General features: G+C 35.9%; 1 protein-coding gene across 9 annotated transcripts in view; it reads right to left on the bottom strand.

The window, feature by feature from the left end:
• Positions 1–21391, bottom strand: part of ZGRF1 (zinc finger GRF-type containing 1) — a 91431-nt gene that overhangs the window by 8590 nt on the left and 61450 nt on the right. For 4 of the 9 annotated variants that reach the window (XM_045055989.1, XM_045055994.1, XM_045055993.1 and 1 more), the window contains 8 exons: positions 17948–18091; positions 16297–16411; positions 13750–14009; positions 11797–11956; positions 10469–10546; positions 9875–10022; positions 6175–6302; positions 4244–4367 (listed from right to left, as the gene is read on the bottom strand). In XM_045055989.1, coding sequence (XP_044911924.1) covers positions 4244–4367; positions 6175–6302; positions 9875–10022; positions 10469–10546; positions 11797–11956; positions 13750–14009; positions 16297–16411; positions 17948–18091 — 1157 coding nt within the window. Of the gene's footprint in view, positions 1–4242; positions 4368–6174; positions 6303–6364; positions 6514–7627; positions 8356–9874; positions 10023–10468; positions 10547–11796; positions 11957–13749; positions 14010–16296; positions 16412–17947; positions 18092–21391 lie in introns of those variants that run through there. The other 5 variants (XM_045055990.1, XR_006596852.1, XM_045055992.1 and 2 more) reach the window with 5 other exon arrangements.

Raw genomic sequence — 21391 nt, 5'->3', positions numbered from 1 at the left:
AGCCCTGCTTTGGGTGAGCCCCAGTTCTCTCTCTCTCCCTCTCTCTCTCTCTGTCTGCCCTTTGCTCAGTTACACCCTCTCTCTCTCTCTCAAAAAGTACAGATTATTGAAAGTTCAAACAGCAAAGTAACTCCTTAAATGCAATTTAAGCTAGCAACATTGATAAAATTTTTCTTTTGGTAGATTTTCTATATTCTTTTGGCCGTAATGCTTTAATCTTCTGCTTATAAAAATAGCTTGATTTTGAATATTGCATCAAAACAATAGTAATAATAAATAGATAAGCAAATTGTGGTACATGCATACAATGGAATATTATTCATCCATAAAAAATTAAATAATATAGACCAATGGAATAGAATAGAGGGTCCAGAAATAAACCTGCACATAGTCAACTGATTTTTGTCAAGGGTGCCAAAACCATTCAATGGGGAAAGGACAGATTTTTTTGACAAATGGTGCTAGAAAAACTGAATATATGCATGGGGGAAAAAAAAAAACTGGACCCTATCTTATACCTTTACAAAAATAAACTCAAGATGGATCAAAGAATCTTAAGTTAAATGTAAGACCAAAACTATAAAACTCTTGAAGATAACACTGGGGAAAATTTGTATGATACTGGATGAGGTTTCATGGATATGACCCCAAAAGCACAAGCAACACAAGAAAAAAAAAATAGATAAACTGGATTTCACCAAAATTACAGAACTTTTGTTCATCAAAGGAAACTGTCAAGGGGCACCTGGGTGGCTCAGTCAGTTAAGTGTCTGACTTCAGCCCAGGTCCTGATCTCACAGTTCGTGAGTTCAAGCCCCACGTCAGGCTCTGAGCTGATAGCTCAGAGCCTGGAGTCTGCTTTGTATTCTATGTTTCCCTCTCTCTCTGCTCCATCACTGCATGCACTCTGTCTCTCTCAAAAATGAACAAAGGTTAAAAAAGAAAAAAAGAAAAAAGAAAAGAAAAGAAAGGAACAGACTCTTTTTTTTTTAAATTTTTTTTTCAATGTTTATTTATTTTTGGGACAGAGAGAGACAGAGCATGAACGGGCGAGGGGCAGAGAGAGAGGGAGACACAGAATCGGAAACAGGCTCCAGGCTCTGAGCCATCAGCCCAGAGCCCGATGCGGGGCTCGAACTCACGGACCGCGAGATCGTGACCTGGCTGAAGTCGGACACTTAACCGACTGCGCCACCCAGGTGCCCCTAACAGGCTCTTAACTACAGAAAACAAACTGATGTGGTTACCAGAGGGGAAGTGGGTGGGGGATGGGTTAAACAGGTGATCAGGACTAAGAAGGGCACTTACTGTAATGAGCGTCAGGTGTTGTATGGAAGTGTTGAATCACTACACTGTACACCTGAAACTAATATTACACTGTATGTTAACTAACTGGAATTCAAATAAAAACTTAAAAAATAAAAAAATAAAGAGAATGGATTTAAAAAAAAAAACATAAAATTATTATATGACCCAGTAGTAGCACTTCTGCATGTATACTCAACAGAACTGAAAGCAGAGACTCGAACAGCTATCTGTATACCAATGCTCATGGCACTGTTATTCACAATAGCTGAAAGACAGAAACAACCCAAATATCCATCCACACATGAGTGGATATATGAAATGTAGTATTACATACAATGGAATATTATTTGGTGTTAACAAGGAATGAAATTCTGACACATATTACAACATGGACACACGCTGAATGGCTTATGCCAAGTAAATAAGCCAAACGCAAAAGGACACAAATCATATGATTATACTTACATGAAGCACATAGAGGAGGCAAATTCACAGAGGCAGAAAGCTGAATAGAGGTTACCAGGTGCTCAGGAAAGAAGAGGAATTATTGTTTAATGGGTACAAAGTTTCTGTTGGGATAATGAAAAAGTTCTAGATATGAGTAGGGAGATGACTACAGTACCATTAAGAATGTATTAAAAAAAAAAAAAGAATGTATTTTTATTTAATGTAATACAGTATTGATATATGCTATAATGTAGATGAACCTCAAAAACTCGGTGCTAAGTGACATAAGCCAGGCACAAAAGGTCACATATTGTATAGATTCTGGGTTGTATATGATATGAAAGTTGTAAGATTGTATGACATAAAGTATACTGACTAGATACGACTATACAGACTGAAAACAGACTGGTGGTTGCCAGGGTCTGGAGAGAGGAGGGAATGGAGAAACTGCTAAATGGGTATGGGTTTTTATTTTTGGGTGACAGAAGTGTTTTCAAATAGAGCCCGTGTTTACAGAGTACCGTGAACGTATTAAATGCCACTGAATTATCCACTTTTAAAACGGTTAATTTTACATTATGTGAATGTCACCTCTATTTAAAGATATATTATCACCACTGTTATTCAACACAGTATTGGAAGTCTTAGCCTCAGCAATCAGACAACATAAAGAAATAAAGGCATCCAAATCGGCCATGAGGTCAAACTTCCACTTTTCGCAGATGACATGATACTCTATATGGAAAACCCAAAAGATTCCACCAAAAAACTGCTAGAACTGATTTTGAATTCAGCAAAGTTGCAGGACATAAAAACAATGCACAGAAATTGGTTGCATTCCTGTACACCAACAATGAAACAACAGAGAGAGAAATAAAAGAATCGATCCCATTTACAACTGCATCAAAATCCATAAAATACCTAGGAATAAATCTAACCAAAGAGGTGAAAAATCTATACACTGAAAACTATAGAAAGCTTATGAAAGAAATTGAAGACACAAAGATATGGAAAAAGATTCCATGCTCCTGGATAGGAAGAACAAAGATTGCTAACATGTCAATACTACCCAAAGCAATCTATATATTCAATGCAATCCTTATAAAAATAACGCCAGCATTCTTCACAGAGCTAGAATAAACAATCCTAAAATTTGTATGGAACCAGAAAAGACCCCAGATAGCCAAAGCAATGCTGGAAAAAAGAAAACCAAAGCAGGAGGCATCACAATTCCAGACTTCAAGCTGTATTACAAAGCTGTAACCATCAAGACAGTATGGTACTGGCACAAGAACAGACACTCAGATCAATGGAACAGAATAGAGAACCCAGAAATGGACCCACAAACATATGGCCAGCTAATCTTTGACAAAGCATATTTATCCAAGGGATACAGGTATGCTGTTTTGAAGGGGCACATGCTCCCCAATGTTTATAGCAGCATTATCAACAATAGCCAAAGTATGGAAAGAGCCCAAATGTCCATCGATGGATGAATGGGTAAAGAAGATGTGGTGTACACACACACACACACACACACAATGGAGTATTACTCGGCAATCAAAAAGAATGAAATCTTGCCATGAGCAGCTACATGGATGGAACTAGAGGGTATTATGCTAAGCGAAAGTAGTCAGAGAAAGACAAGTATCATATGACTTCACTCATATGAGGACTTTAAGACACAGAACAGATGAACACAAGGGAAGGGAAGCAAAAATAATATAAAAGCAGGGAGGCGGACAAAACATAAGAGACTCTTAAATATGGAGAACAAACAGAGGGTTACTGAAGGGGTTGGGGGAGGGGGATGGGCTAAATGGATAAGGGGCATTAAGGAATCTACTCCTGAAATCATCGTTGCACTATATGCTAACTAACTTGGATGTAAAGTAAAAATAAATACATAAATAAATTAAATTTTAAAAGATATATTAATAATTAGGGGAGCCTGGGTGGCTCCATCGGTTAAGTGTCAGACTTGATTTAGGCTCAGGTCATGATCTCATGGTTCACTGAGTTCGAGCCCTGCATTGGGCTCTGGCTGACTTCTTGGGATTCTGTCTCTCCCTCTCTTTCTGCTCCTCCCCTGCTCAGGATCCCTCTCTCTCAAAATTAGTAAGTGTTAAAAAATATATATGTGTATATTAATAATTAATTTAAAAAATTCTTTTAAATATGAAACAGCACTCTACAACAGCTCTACAATAGGGGACATGGATAATAAAGACATTATAGAGTTTTTTAAGATTTTAGAGCAAAAGCAATATATTTACTACCCACTATTAAAGTAGTACATGGGGAAAAGATTCATTATATAAAAGGGTACTTAAATTACAAGGTGCTAGTTATCTTTAAGAGGGGTACTTTCTAAACAGTTACAATTATTTTAGGGCAGGGACTAAGTCTTCTAATATTTTCATTTTCGATCTATCTACGCAGTATATAATCCATAAATGATAATTCTGCATGAATTGAACAGTAGTACCATTAAGCAGAGCCGATCAAAAAGAGTTTGTTCTAATCCATTTTCATGAGCTGCATCAGAACCCTGAATAGTAGGAGGAAGCTGTTTGGGATCTCCAACAAGAATCAGCTTTTCACACTCGAACCTAAAAACAGAATTCCAAAAATTAATCTAAGCAATAAGAGAAGGCATGCATTGACATCATTTGCTGCACTATTTTCCAACATGTATTCCCAGAGTTCTGGGAACTAACAAGGCTTAATAATGCTAATAAATGTATTAAAAGGCTTTGAACTTACTCAGTAAAAAACCCCTTACAATTTTTTCCTACATAAAACATACTAAATGTCCCCTTGCCTCTGCATGGAATTAGCATTTTGCACAACACGTTTTGAGAAACAATGACTTTTAAATTCTATAAACTTAGAGGCTTTCATAGAAAACATTTGGCTTAAACTCTTTCTTTAGAGATGAAATAAATTAGGTTCCTGTGGCTAAATGTCTTTTTAAATCGAGGTAGGATATCATGGGAAAATGTCCCAATTTTTTGTAGAAAAACTTGTATCTAAATCTCAACTCCATTATGTTCTATGGACACAACAAGTTATTTAACTTCACCAAGCTTCAGCACTCTTACCAGTAACCTGGATGTGCTACTACTTTGCATAACTGTTATCAGGACTTCGTGCAGTATATAATGTGTTTAGTATACAGCAGGTGCTTCACATAACAGGAAATATTTCTTGTTACTCATACTAGCATTATTGCTTCTATTGTTAAATAGATTGACCCTATTACTCCTCTATCCTCTGTACCTTACTGTTCCTCCATTCCCCGCTCCTGAGTGGGGTGACCAACTCATATTGGTTTGCTTAGGACTGTCCCAGTTTAACCTAAAATTCCCATGATGCAAGACCTCCCAAGTCCTGGGAAAATCATGACAGTAGGTACTCGTTCCCTCATTAACTGGGGATAGAACAAGGATTAGAACTCAGGCCCCTCACACCTGTTAGAATGGCTAAAATCAACAACCAAAGAAACAACAGGTGTTGGCGAGGATGTGGAGAAAAAGGAACCCTTGTGCACTATTGGTGGGAATGCAAACTGGTACAGCCACCATGGAAAACACTGTAGGGGTTCCTCAAAAAGTTAAAAATAGAACTACCCTATGATCTAGCAATTGCACTACTAGGTATTTACCCAAAGGATACAAAAATACTAATTCAAAGGGATACATGCACTCTTATGTTTACAGCAGCATTATTTACCATAGCAAAGATATAATAGCAGCCCAAGTGTCCATCCACTGATGAATGGATAAAGAAGTGGTGTATACATACAATGAATATCATTCAGCCATAAAAAAGGAATGAAATCTGGCCATTTGCAATGACACAGATGGAGTGAGAGAGTATAATGCTAAGTGAAACAAATCAACCAAAAAAAGACAAATACCATCTCATTTCACTCATATGTGGAATTTAAAAATAAACAAGAAAGGGAAAAAAATAAGAGAGAGGTAAACCAAGAAACAAACTCTTAACTATCGAGAACAAACAGATGGTTGCAAGAGGGGAGGTGGGTGGGGGGAATGGGGTGAAATAGATGATGGGGATTAAGGAGGGCACTTGTGATGAGCACAGGATGATGTACAGAATTGATGAATCACTATATTGTATACCTGAAACTAATATAACATTGTATATTAACTCCCTGGAATTAAAACGAAAACTTTAAAAAGAATTATGTGATCCAAATGTCTCAACTGTGATCTAACAAAATTTTGACACATTAACCCCTCTCAAAAGTTCCCCTCTGCATTCTTTTAAAAAGTCACTTTAGTACCTAAACTGTTAAAAATTTTCAAAAAGTTTGGTAAGCGTTTGAAGTGCAAAATTATTTGAAATATTATGATATCTGAGTGTGTTTTGGAAAGGAATTTTTTAGGTTACCTTGCAATGGGAAGGAGAGAGGCCGGTTCAGTTATTTGACTACACTCATCCAGCACAACTACAGGAAATTTAAGATCATTCATGCATGGGAATGGGCAGGCTGCACAGGTAACTCCAACTACCCGCACCTTTATTACAATAAGAATATTATTAATTAACAAACTTTTAAAAAATAAGACAATGTATTTACCAAAGAACTTGTAGGCTAAAATCAGAAACGAGCTGTCCTAATTTAATTACTGGCAATCAGAAATCATAGGTCACTTTATTTCCACATTTTTGTCATTCCCACAGAGTGAATGGAGATCACAGCATAGAGGCTACTTAAGCCACAAGCCCCTTAATAAGAACAGATAAAAGACACATTTTGATATTCACAAGGGAGGTATTACAGTGTCAGGATTTAAAACATTAAGGATGACATGCATATTTTATCCTTCTAGATGACGCTAAATAAACACCACATGTGTTATCATCAACACAGGCCAAAGTGCTCCACGAAGAGCACTGAACACACTAATGAACTGCACTCTAGGATTTTAACTTACTTAAGAAAGTAAAGATGGCTACTTGTAAGCAACAGTAAATTAGTGTCCTTGTGGCCTGTAAGTATATTTGAATCTTATAAGAGAATACCATTATTCTCAAGGCAAAAAGCCTGATGTAAAAAAAAAAAAAAAAAAAAAAAAAAAAGCTCATATTTAATCTCTGCAACTAAATATAAACAAGAGGAAAATGACTGAATTTTCTAATTACATGTGGCCATTGTACTAGTAGTCTAATAGCTACACACACACACAAACACACACGTGTGTATAGATACACATACACACAAGCATATATACATTTTTTTTCCTCTCTTAACAATCTGAAGTATAATTCTACTTCTTGGTAGCAAGGGCAGTCCACACAAACTGACCAAAATTTTGTCAACAAATGTGATTGACAAAAATATGCTTTACAAATTAAACACTGCCTCCATAGGCCCTGTGAAACAAGAAATACTATAAACTCCTTACTTTCTTTAATAATAGATAACATTTATTACATACAATAACCCTTCGTCAGTTAGGTTTTCCTCTTGTTAAAAACAAAACCAAAAATCCCAAGGCCCCATTTATATTAGAAACTCCACAGTTTTTAAATATTCAGCTCTTGCGAAAGGATCCAGCAGAGGACACCACACTGTAGCACTATACATTCTCATGGTACCACTCTCAAATGGCATTCCTCATTTAATTTCTGGGAACTGTATCTGATAAGACAAGCTTAGAATGAGAACCCTGAAGTTGTGACCCAGGAAGCAGTTTTTTTAGTTAAATAAATATCTAATACAAAAACCTAAATAACTAAGTTTTCTTTAAAATATCATATTATTATTGAGGAGGGCACTCGTTGGGATGAGCACTAGGGGTTGTATGTCAGCGATGAACCATGGGAATCTACCCCAAAAACCAAGAGCACACTTCACATGCTGTATGTTAGCCGATTTGGCAATAAATTATATTGAAAAATAAAATAAAATACTGTATTATTTATATATTTTAATTTGTCCTTGTATTGCTGAGGTTCTAACCACAGAAGAGATTTTTATTATTGATCTAGGAAATAGTCAACCACGAAGCATTTTTTAAAATTAATTTTATTGTAAAGACATGCCACTTTAGAAATGTGTTAGCTCTGACCTTGGAAATTTGCTAAATAAACTTTAAGAAAAATGTTTCCTTTAAAAGAGTTCTCATTTGTGAACAGATATTACCAGTGAGCAACAGATTATGCTATCTGGGCTTTCGCTTAGAAAATTATCAAAGAAGTCGTTAACAATTATTCTTACATGTCAATATTATATTGAATAAGTGACTAAAATGGTAAATAATTTACATAAATGACTAATTTGCATTGATTGAACACAGTCAAACTAAGCCCTTCTGGATTAAGTAGAGAAGGAAGTACAATTTGACTCTATAATTCAAAATACTTGAAAGCTCGTCTGAAGCCTTCTGAGGACTTCTGTAAGCAAAACTTGTTGCAGATTGGTTATCATTTCCAATTCCCCCCTCCCTCCTTGTGAGAGTATTACACATCCGCACCCTTTGCCATGTGGCTTTGCAGCACTTCCCACCAGAGAAGTAAGTGGAGTGTATTTCCCTGTCCCACTACTGCTGGGCTTGGCCATCTGACCTGTTAAAGCAAATGGAGTATTAGCAGACATAATATGAACGCTTTAAATGTATTTGTGTGATCCTGCCCACCTTCTTGTGCTTCTGCCATCCGTCAGAAGGCCATCGTGCCATAGGCAACTGTTCTCAGAACGAGAGACCTGAACCACAGCCTCAAGCTGGGCCGTGCCAAATGACCTCTATAGTCATGAGTCTGTTGTCTTAAAGTACTGAGATTTTGTTTGTTAAGCAGCATTTTTTGGAAAGAGCTAAGCAATACCAGGACCCAAGCATGTTGATTTTTCCAAATTTCTTTTTATATAATTTTTTTAAGTTTATTTATTTTGAGAAGGGGTGGGGGAGGGAGAGGGAGAGAAAGAGAATCCCAAGCAGGCTCCACACTATCAGTGCAGAGACCGATGCGGGGTTTGAACTCATGAACCGTGAGGTCATGACCTGAGCTGAAACCAAGAGTCAGCCGCTCAACTGACTGAGCCGCCCAGGTGCCCCGATTTTTCCAAATCTCTTGCAGAAAGTGACCAATGTCCACATGGTCCAAAAAGCCAACAACCCCCTTTTCCTCCATTCCTCTTTCTTTTCTGCATGCTCTCCTTTCATTGGTGGGAGCTACTCATTGGCTTCTTTCTCATCAGCTGCCAGCTGAAGGAAGCTGCTCTGGATGAGAAGTTGATAAAAGGGATGATGCTACCTGTTACAGGTTAGGATCCTATGTGCCCGGTCTTGGTTTCCAATACCTAGAAGCAAGTATCTGAGACTCCTAGATTCTCAGATACAGACAGACCCTGAAAGGCTTGGCTTTCTAGGGAAAGCATTAAAGACAAATTTCACTTGATATTTTGCCCAGGTCAGACCTTCTCCTCTCCAATTTCACCTAGAAAAAAACCAAGTTTCACTTAACTTGCCCAGAAAACTATCTTCTGTTTCCTCTTTAAGGGGAGGTTTTTCTCTATAATAAATAATTATTATAAATAATATACTTATATATAACTTATATAAAAATTATAAAATAATGCATTAATAATAAAAACCTTTTCTCTTTCCTCTTTAAGCTTATAAAAAGATATACAAATAGGGGCACCTGGGTGGCTCAGTTGGTTGAGTCTGACTCTTGATTTCGGCTCAGGTCATGATCTTACAGTTTCATACGTTCAAATCCTGCATTGGGCTCGGTGCTGACAGTGCGGGGCCTGTTTGGGATCCTCTCTCTCCCCATCTCTCTCTGCCCCTCCCCCACATGTGCTCTTTCTGTGTCAAAATTATAAATAAATAATGAATAAATATTTTAAATACACACACGCAAATACAGAAAAGGAGAAAAGATAACTCAGTCATGGTAAGCTGGATCTGTTCACAAATTTGAAGAGTGTTTTCCGATAGGATAAAACACACACCAGATGGACATACACACACCTTATTTGAATCTAAACTATCACAGTCATTTGTTTTATTTAAAGGAAATACTCTCCGTCAACAAGAAAAAGAAATCTGAATAGTATGTATAAATGAAGAAACAAACGTACCTGCTTCAGCAGGGTTTTATTGGTCCCCAGTTTATGCTGCTCAATACTTTTTCTGACATAGATCTTTTCCAGAGGAGTCAAGTCTTCTTTCATTAGTGCGTTCAGTTCTTTTAGTTGCTCGTTTTCATTTTCTGAGCTAGCATGCAAACTAAAAAAAGTATTACATAAAACAATATCCCTCTTTGTCCCATTTTCACATTATAAAAATATAAAATACAGATTTTCTAAGTTAAAAAAGATAAAAAAGAAAAAAAAGATAAATCTTTCTCCACTCTTCTTCAAAAACCAAATTTAAGGTAAGAGTTATATAAAATTATTATACTTCTTGGGGTGCCTGGGTGGCTCAGTCAGTTGAGCAACAGACTCTGGGTTTCAGGTCAGGTCATGATTTCAAAGTGTTGGGATCAAGTCCCAGTGCTGGGCTCCACACTGAGTGTGGAGTCTGCTTGGGATTTTCTTTATCCCAATCTCTCTCTGCCCCTCCCCCGCTTGTGCGTACGTGGGTGTACTCTCTCTCAAAAATAAATAAATAAACTTAAAAAAAAATTGTACTTCTCTGAGCACTTTGTGACTTCTGGAATTCAGTGTTCTCACCTATAAGGTAAAATTGGTTTGGCAATCTTCCTAACACTCCCAACTCTGACGAACTTTTCAAATCCAAGACTGAGAAGCCTTTAAAGAAAACAAGGTTAAATAGATTCCAATTATTTAGAAAAACATAAAGCAAAGTTTCATATAATATTTTTGTTACTAAAATTAATTTTGTGTTAATAGTGTATTCTATAGTTAATAGAAGTCAATCTGAAATGTCCAAACTAGAGTAAATGCAATGTAGCTAAAAGTCTTTTTTATATAAGGCGTTTTATAGAGAATTTTTAAATTCAACTGAGGGTTCATTAAATGTTTATAAAATATTGATGTTAGTATTTATCACATATAAAATTGTCTCTAACAACATAATAATATGGAAAACAATAGCTACCATATACTTAGCATCAGGATTTATCAGGAATAAATACTTTATCTTTATATACATTATCTCATTTAATATTCATTACAGCTCTGCCCGACAGTATCTCATCTTAGAGATGAGGACTCCAAAAAAAAAAAAAGTGAGGTATTTTGCTGAGGCCACATAGCTAAAAAGTGGAGTCAGCCATGATTCAACCTAGGCAAGTCTGTCTACCTCTAAAGGCTATGATCATTTGTATATATACATCACTCCCTTTCTGAAGGACAATTTTGCAAAATATATTAGGGAGCTTAAAAATGTTTGTATCTTGGGGCGCCTGGGTGGTTCAGTCAGTTGAGCCTCTGACTCTTGATTTTGTCTCAGGTTATGATCTCACAGCTTACAGGTTCAAGCCCCACGTCAGTCTCTGCACTGCCAGGGTGGAGCCTGCTTGGGATTCTCTCTCTCTACCTCTCTCTCTCTCTCAAAACAAATAAATAAACTTATAATAAACAAACAAACTTAAAAAAAATTTTAATGTTTATATCTTGGGGCACCTGGCTGGCTCAGTTGGTAAGAATGCAACTCTTTATCTCGGGGTTGAGAGTTTAAGCTAACATTGGGCACGTTGGCCACAGAGCTTACTTAATAAGAAAAAAAGGTTGATATCTTTTATTCTAGACCTGGGACTGTTTCCTAAGGAAAGAATCAGAAATGGAGATAAAGATTTATATTTAAGGATTTTGTCACAATATTACTTATAATGGCAAAAATATGGAAAAAATTAACGGATCAAAAATTGATTAGGGGCACGTGGCTGGCGCAAGTGGAGGAGTGTGCAACTCTAGATCTCAGAGTCATGAGTTTAAGCCCCGCGTTGGTTGTAGAGATTACTTAAATAAATAAAACTTGTAAAAAAAATAAAAATAAAATAAAATATTAGACACTTAAATACACTAGTCATACCTACCCAAGAAGTACTCTGTCCACAGCTACGTTAGTGGAAGAAGAAATGAGAAGTTTCCATGGTCTTGCATTTCCAACTGTAGGAACTTCACTCTTTTCAAATAGCTGTACAAAAAACAAAATCACCACTGCCAGCAAATAACTCTTTCCTGCTCCAAAAACACCTAATTATTTTGAAGGAAGGGGAAATAGAATAAAGGCAATGTCATAAATAAATTTTTGAAAGTATAAGAAATATTTCATCCATCTGCTTCCCTCTCCCTTTCATTTAATTAATTTAGTCAAAAGACATTCACTGAGTGACTACTATGTGCTTTGCACAAGGGATAAATAGATAACCAAAGGCCTCCACATTTAATGAATCTACGCAGGAAAACAAAGTGAAGGAACAATGATAAAATAATATGATAAGCAACACTGTTATTGTATCAAAGAAAGAACATTCCTCTCTGCTTTGGTAGAGATGGGAATGCTTCCTAAAAATAAGAAGTAGCAGAACTAAGACTTCCAGCATAATATATCCAGACTGCTTAAAGAAAGGTTCATTCCAGGCAAAGGCATGGCAAAGTATGCAGATGTTAACTATTTCTATACAGCCTATAGCAAAATAGGTAAGAGACAAGGCTGACAAAGTAGGCAAGAGGATAAATCACAAGAATTCTGCTTGGTGCGGCTAAAAAGTTTAAATTTTGTCTTGCAGACCAGGGAAAGTCACTGAAGGATTTTAAGCAATAGAATTGACTTAGGCAGACTGTATTTTGTAAAAACTACTTGAGTGAAAATATTAAGAAGGAAAAAACTAAAGGTGGAGCAATTAGAAAGGGGTGTGAGATAACCATAACAATAATACATGCTAACTTTCCTCAGTGCCTCCCATGTGTCAGACACTGTTCTACGCCCTTTACCAGCGTTCACTCATATGGTCCTCCAACCCTAAGAGAAAGATGCTGTTATCAACTTATGTTACAGAGTAGGAAATTAAAGCTGAGATAAGTAACCTGCTAAGGTCATGCAGCTAATACATGAGAGCACCAGGATATAAATCCAGGATTCCAGCTCTAGAGCCTACCTTTTCACCACCAGGCTATATAGGAGGTACAGTGAAGGCTTGGATGGAGGGGACCCAAGTAACCTGGAGAGGAGAAAACTTATAGGAAAGAAAGGTAGAAACCAGAAGTGAAACATCTCAGTGACTAATCTGATGGGGGGAGATAAACAGAGAGGAGGAGGAAGATTAAGAGAGTCACTTCATCTAAGGAGAAAGAATAATCAAGGATGAGTCCCAGGTATCTAGCTTGGTCAACAGGGTGAATGTGATATAAATCCTCAAAATAGCACAAAATAGCTTTGGAGTGGATGTTTGAGGAAATGAGCTAAAAAGGTGACAGAATCCAGATAGAATTATTAGCTCTGAAGAGGGGGAAGTAAAGCTCCTTTACTGGGACAGAACCAAAAAAGGTAAAAATAGGTTCAAACTTAGGGAAAATGGGGGAGAGCAGGATATTGAGAGGAATTTCTGTTATAAACTCCATTTCCTGTTTTAAAGGCAGAATCAATTTTAGAGGGAGTAGGGCAAGGGCCAGGAGAGATTAAAGGTTTGGAATAGCTGCTGGGGGAGGAGGAAAGTGTGAACTCACTAGGAATTAATAAAAGGCTTTGTTGCTCGGGCTTGAAGTTCACTCTGATAGTGCAACACGTAGATATCTAGATCAAGTCTGGATACTGTGAATAATGAGTATATAATGCTACTCATTCATTAGATACACTGCCTATTCTCCCTTTCAGGATGGTCAGTTCTGCTCTCATCTAATAGTTTGCTAAAGTAGGTTCAGACTCAAAATAATCTATGTAGAGTCATTCTAGAATCTTCTGTGATTAGGAAATTACAAGCAGACAGAGTTACAAAAGTGCATATAACAGTATATTTATTAGAACTGCTTTCTTTCTTGCTTCTTACCATGTATGATCGTGATAGGGAGGGTATGTGTTTGCAGTTCCTTCACTTCAGCATTTTCGTGCGACGCCATCATTTGAGCTATCTGAATTAAGGCTGTAGCTTGATCCTCATTTAACTTGTGTGCCTGAATTAATTGACTAGCTAACTGCAATGTTGCTTCTAGGCTGAGAAGTTCAAATTTTGTATTGATACTTGAGAAGGCTGGTGGGATAAATTTTCTCTTACTGACTCTCTTGTTGCTAACTACAGTTGACGAAGACCTAGTAAAAAGGCAGCAAAAAAAAAAAATCAAAGGAAAATGAGGGGTTTTTGAAATAGTGAGTAAACCTATTAATAACCTTCATTTCATAAGCATCATAGAGAACATTTTTTTAAGAGCACAAATGGATATATATACCCCATTTTGAAGGAGGGTAGAGGAGAAGAAAACTAATGTTTTAATGCTATTTTGAATACCAACTATGTGCCAGCACTATGCTAAGCATTTTACATATTATTTGATGTGATCTTAAAAACAACACTAAGAAGTAGTTAATTAGCCCAAATAAGATACAGAAATATTAATTTTTTTTTCCCAAAAAGCACACAGATAATAAGTGGTGTACTGACTTTAAAGCCCATGTTCTATTATACAAGGCTGTCTTAGGTAATTAATACAGCCTCTATTTCAGGTAAAACTATAATAAATAAATTGGTTTTATTTCTATATTTATAAAGGATCAATTCATTTCAAAGATTAAATAACAAAGATAGATAATAACATAATGGGATCATAAGGATTTTTATTTTTTACCTAGAACTTCATTATACTGAGAGAAAGGAAACACCACAAGACAGATAACATTCCAAATTAGAAACTAGACTGTTTCTACCATTTTAGTGAATTTAATAGAATATCACTTCCAATATTTTAAAAGGGGGTATTTTAAAACTTGAGAAATTAAGTTTATGTCAAGAATAAAGCGAGTACAGGGCGCTTGGGTGGCTCAGTCGGTTAAATGTCCAACCCTTAATTTCGGCTCAGGACATGATCTCACAGTTCATGAGATCCAGCCCCCCACAGGGCTCTGCGCTGACAGCATGGAGTCTGCTTGGGATTCTCTCTCTCTCTCTCTCTCTCTCTCTCTGTTTCTGCCCCTCCCTTGCTCATGCATGCACGCTCCCTCTCCCTCAAAATAAACATAAAAAAAATAGTATCAATGTACATACTGAATTCAACCTATAAAAAGGATTCTTTTTTATTTTAGTTTAGTTTATCTTTTTAATTTACATCCAAGTTAGTGAGCATATAGTAAAATAATGATTTCAGGAGTAGAATCCAGTGATTCATTATCTACATATAACACCCAGTGCTCATCCCAACAAGTGCCCTCTTCAATGCCTCTTGCCCATTTAGTCTATCCCCTGACCCAACACCCTGCCAGCAACCCTCAGCTTGTTCTCTGTATTTAAAAGAAAAAAATTAATGTTTATTCACTTTCGAGAGACAGAGGATGAGCAGCAGAGGGGCAGTTAGAGAGGGAGACACAGAATCCCAACCAGGCTCCAGGCTCTGAGCTGTCAGCACAGAACCTGACACGGGACTTGAACTTTCAAGCTGTGATATCATGACCTGAGATGAAGTTGGACGCTTAACCAACTGAGCCACCCAGGTGCCCCTGTTCTCTGTATTTAAGAGTCTCTTATGTTTTGCCCCCCTTCCCTGTTTTTATATTATTTTTGCTTCCCTTCCCTTATGTTCATCTGTTTTGGATCTTAAATTCCACTTTTGAGTGAAGTCATACAGTATTTGTCTTTCTCTAATTTCACTTAGCATAATACACTCTAGTTCCACCCATGCTGCAAATGACAAGATTCCATTCTTTTTCATTGCCAAGTAATACTCCATTGTGTGTGTGTGTGTGTGTGTGTGTGTGTGTGTGTGTGTGTGTATACACATCTTCTTTATCCATTCATCAGTTGATGGACATTTGCCAAGTAATACTCCATTGTGTGTGTGTGTGTGTGTGTGTGTGTGTGTGTGTGTATACACATCTTCTTTATCCATTCATCAGTTGATGGACATTTGGGCTCTTTCCATATTTTGGCTACTGTCAATACAGCTGCTATAAACACTGGGGTGCATGTGCCCCTTTGAAACAGCACTCCTGTATCCTATGGATAAACACCTCGTAGGGCAATTGCTGGGTCACAGAGTAGTTCTAATTTTAATTTTTTGTGGAACCTCCATACTGTTTTCTAAAGTGGCTGCACCAGTGTGCATTCCCACTAAAAGAATTCTTTTACATGTTAAATAATTTGTGGCATAAAAACAGAAATGAATAAAAAATCAACACTCAGAATCTCCCTAAAATATCATTCCTTGAAGAAGGCAAAAATTTACACTAACATCCTTTTAACTACTGACAGACAGTAACCTCATGGTCTCTGAAAGATAATTAAAATATTTTTGACAAAAATGTATGTAATGTACTTTGAATGCATTTTCATATTCACAGTTAGTCACCATTTTTGAACACCAATGACCGCTGGTAAATAATGACTTACATTGTTAACAGGTACGGTGTTAGAGGTAGAGTAGCTGGGTTAAAGTAGTCCTGAATGTTTTTCAAAGTGGTCAGCTCTGTGCTAGCATTACAAACCAACAATGCATGGACCACTACTGTAGAGAGAACGCAGAAACTGAACATTTAATGAAAATAAAATGGATGATAAAGGAACTATTTAAAACATTCGATACAACTCAGAGCTCAGCTACTGCATTAATCACATGACATAAAATAAACCCTTAAGTATATGGGGAGGTACTTCTACCCATTAAACTACTATACGATCTACTTATTCATACTTTTTCCACGGGTATCCATAAATTGCATAACTTAAATCAAACTCGGATTTCTATATATCACCTAATGAGCAATAACTACTGTTCTGAGTTAGTGCATGGTGACCCTCCTTGACAGTTCCAACTAATCAGCATACCACCTTGTGCTGTATAGTATTTGTGTAACTTTGGAACATTTTCTTTCATTTTTCAACTATTTTATAGAAATATATGGAAAACAGAAAGTTAGAATGCTGATATTGCTGGGGAAACAACGGTAGCAAATATTAAAATACACATATGGGGCGCCTGGTGGCCCAGTCAGTTAAGCATCTGACTTTGGCTCAGGTCATGATCTCACAGCTTGTGGGTTCAAGCCCCACGTCAGGTTCTGTGCTGACAGCTCAGAGCCTGGAGTCTGCTTCAGATTCTGTCTCCCTCTCTCTCTCTGCCCCTCCCCCACTCGCACGCATGCACGTGCGCATGCTCTCTCTCTTTCTCTCAAAAAAAAAAATAAAAATAAAAAAAAATAAACATATGAAAGTGACTAAGTAACAAATGTTTACTTAATTAGGCAGGCTTTTACTGGACTCAAGCTAGTTGACTAGATTTATTTTGTTCTTGAAGAAAATAATCAAAAGTTAGAAATGTATATGAAGTACTTAAATGAATCATTAAATGTTGTCTTTAATTAGTTATAGACCAAATTCGACCATCAGGAATTATTTCGGAGATCAAGATGTATAGAGATATCTACAGATTCTTAGAACTGAACAGGGATTCAGCCTACTAAAATTTCCTTTATTAAAATAGTAATAAGACTGGTAGCCTAGTAGCTTATTGAAAATTTCTCAAGACAGATGATAAAATACCCTCAAAATAAAAATCATACCCTCCTCTTCAGTTTCCTACAAAATCTCTTGCAAAATCTATAAGACCTTCTCAATATAAAATAATCGATTTATTTACTAAATGTACCCTATTAGAATAATAAACCAAAAGAATTCAAAAACCAAGAGAATCAAAACTTGCTGTAAGAAATTATTTGAGAAAATACTTATTTATATGTTTAATGTTTATATTTTTAAAAATCAGGTATATTCTGTGTAAAGATCAACTTTAACAAATTAAGTGAGGATTCAAAATTTTATTATATTTTTATCCCTCTGAGACTTGAACTACAGAAATATTTATATATTCGACTTTTATACACATTTTTCAGGAACACATTATACACAATAATAGGAAGTAGAGGTGGATGCTTTTTGTTGGCTTTAATCAAATAACCCCAAAGTTAGCATCCTTGCTCACAATACATCTTATGTCTATCATTCTTCTTTTAATATAAATTAATATAAGCATGGCAATACTTACTGTTAGTGGGCCAGTTAGAGGGGAAATAACCTTGCAAAGGTAGTAGCTCCACCTCATTGGTAGATGATGGTCCAAAGAAAGCACTACATGCAATAAAAGTATCCAATTCAAAGTCTAGGGTTTTTGAAACCACCCAAAGATCATCTGAGAAGACAAACAATTTTTAAAGAACTTAGAACTATGCTCAATTTAAAATTACTTTGAACTTCTTACATGTTTAGTCCTATGTTATTTCTCAAAAAACAAAATTGAAGGGCACCTGGGTGGTGGTCAGTTAAGTGTCTGACTCTTGATCTTGGCTCAGTTCGTGAGATCGAGCCCCAGGTTCATGAGAATGTGCCCCATGACGGGCTCTGCGCTGACAGCTCAGAGCCTGCTTGGGATTCCCTTCCTCCCTCTCTCTCTGCCCCTCCCCTGCTCACGCTCTTGCTCTCTCTCTCTCTCTCTCTCAAAATAAATAAACATTTTTAAAAAGACAACTTTATAACTGTATTAGACTTTCCCAAGGTAGAACATTAGTCTGAAAAGAGGCTCTGCCATATAATGGTTTTCATGCTCAAATAAAGTTGGCAATCTGTGGATAGAATACAAGTTCTCTTAATGGATTGTCCTTAACTGATGCTGTAGATTAATTAATGTACTTCTTTCTTTCTGTATAATATGCCATCTCCATGGCATATTGAGCACTCATAGCTAGTAGGCTATTTTCCACAATACCTGTACACCATTTCTACCACCAGTTGAGTTTACACTTACAAAGAGTCAATTGTATTTGTTCTAAAACTTATTTATACAGTTGGATTAGTTATAATTATATATTATATATAATTATTTGAGTATGAAGAAAAATAATTGTTTTACAAAAACTAAAGTAATAATTTAGAAAGAATTCATTACAATTTGCTTTAAGAAAACCACAAAACACAAAAACACTGCTGTTGACTCAAGCATAGGTGAAGTAAATATAAAAGATTAGAAAAGAAATTGAAAACATTTAAATCATTCTCTACTTATATCGCTTCACAAGTTCTTGCTCCGTGTTTAAGAATTCAGAATGGTAAATCTCTGAGTGGTATATTTGTGGGTATAGTTTATACAAGATAGAAAAGATCTCCAACCACAAACCCCACATTCCAAGCAAAAACCTTGATTCTTCATCAAAAGATCATTAAATTATCTCATATATTTTAAGTTAAAATATTTTATGTTCATATGCATTATTTATTATAATCCCTGACCTTAACCAACTAAGAAAATTAACTGACAAACCACAAGTCTCAACTGCATCAGAAAAGATAGTGTACTGGGCTACATTCCCATCTTGGAAAGTCCAATGCATACCAGCATGTTTAAGATTCTGAAAAATCTTAGATTAAGGTTATTTGTTTAACATAGCACTCTCCAAATTTATTTAGCCACAGAAGCACCTGCCCTTTTTTTTTACACTGAATTTTATCATACCCCATAAAACTACTGTTTTAGAAAATATGTTTAGGAAACTATTTTTTAAAAAGTTCATATATATTTTATATCTAATTTTTAAAAAACTACTTGCCAACTTATGTAATATATATTTAAACAATTTTCCCTGGGCACCAGGGTAAGATGAATAGATCAGAATCTATTGGCAGATCATGTATCTATGGGAATTTTTTTTTTTTTTTAATAAAACGCAATAGCCTAGGGGCAGCCTGGCTAGCTCAGTTGATGGAGCATGCGACTCTTAATTTCAGAGTTGTAAACCTGAGCCCATGTTGGGTGCTGAAATTACTTTAAAAAAATAAAATTTTCCAAAAATAAAAATAAAAAACAACCCCCACACAATAACCTATATTATATTCTGGGTCAATAGATATTTTAAATGTCAAGTAGGTATTATTATTATCACCATTTTATTGAGGAAGGAAGACTGGCCCAAAGAAGTTAAGTTGTCCATAGACACAAGGCCAGTAAATAGCAGATCTGGGACTGAACCCAACTCCCTGACCTCGTTGGAGCTGACCAGACTGTGGTCAGCCTTCACTCATCTGCATTGTCCAGAAAGAACAGCTGATACCACGAGGGGAAAATTAGTTCACGGGCCAAAATAATGAGACATTTAAGGAGACAAAGACTTCAAAAGAAAAACATACTGGATTACAGAGTCCTACACACAAAAAAATACCAGAACAGATGGACCAGTCATTTAAATTTAGCCTGGTAAAGAGATTTTTTTACAAGAAGGAAGAGAAGACAGTTGCAATGCAAAATAAGAACCAGAAAATAATGAAAGGTAATGAACAAAAATATCAGGTTGAAAAAATACGGTAGTTGAAATAAAGCTATAATTGATGTGTTAAATCATAGAATGGATACATTTGAGGAATAACTAAGCAATTTAGAAGACCATATTAAGGATATTTCCTAGAAGGAAGAGATGACAAAAGCCTAGACAATATAAAAGAAATGTTGAGTCAGAGGTGCTACATTGGAATAATAAAAGTCTTAGAGAAATAAAAGTAAAATGAAGATTATTCGAAGATAAAGGAGATCAATTTTCCAGAATTAAAAAAAAAAAAAGATAAAGGACTTTAGTATTTTTTTTAAAAAAACACCTTATGGAGGTATGAATGACATACAAAACGCTGTACCTATTTAATGCATATACTGGATGGATTTGGAAATAGACACTTAATAGATTTAAAAGGCTCACAGTGTGCCCAAGAGGAGAAAAAGGAAAAACCACATTTAGACACATTACAAGGAAATATAAGACTATAATAGTCAGAGAGAAAATTCTAAAGCTTCCAGTCAGAAAGAGCGAATAACATACAAAGGAGTAAGAATTGGAATGCCAACAGATTTTTCAACAGCAAGAAGATAACCAAGTATATTAATGTTTTCTTAAAACATATAAAATTGCTGCTTCTGGGGGTCAAAAGTATTAAGTGAAAAGAACTTATAACCTAGAATTTTATGTGCAGCCAAACTATCACATTCAAATAATGAATGTATAACAAAAACATTCTCAAGCATTCAAGGCTTAGAAGGTTTACCATACAACGACCTACATTCAAAACAGTTTTTGATGAAATACATTAATAAGAGAGAAAAATTTAGGAGACGCTAAAAGAGATACATAAACAAATGTAATTAAATTACCCTGGACAAGTCTGAGTCATCTTTTCAAAAGTACTTACATTCAAAGAAGATAGAAAATAAATCCATACTAACCTAAAATTTATAGGTTTAGATTAGTGCTGTTCAAAGTAGCCTGTCTTAAATAGTTCTGTTATAGGTCTGCAACATAAAGTCTGTGCTAGAATGCAATTTAACAAATCAACATAACGCTTCCTTCATTCAGAAAGTCTTGCTACAAACAAAACAAAGCAAAACCCAACTAAACTAGTTTGCTTATTGACATGGGTAGTTTATAACACCCTGGAGCAGCTCCTCACCTCTCTT

Source organism: Felis catus, chromosome B1 (assembly GCF_018350175.1).
Source record: "Felis catus isolate Fca126 chromosome B1, F.catus_Fca126_mat1.0, whole genome shotgun sequence".
Classification (NCBI taxonomy): domain Eukaryota; kingdom Metazoa; phylum Chordata; class Mammalia; order Carnivora; family Felidae; genus Felis; species Felis catus.
The sequence above is the reverse complement of the archived record's forward strand: the minus strand, read 5'-3'. Positions and strand labels throughout refer to the sequence as shown.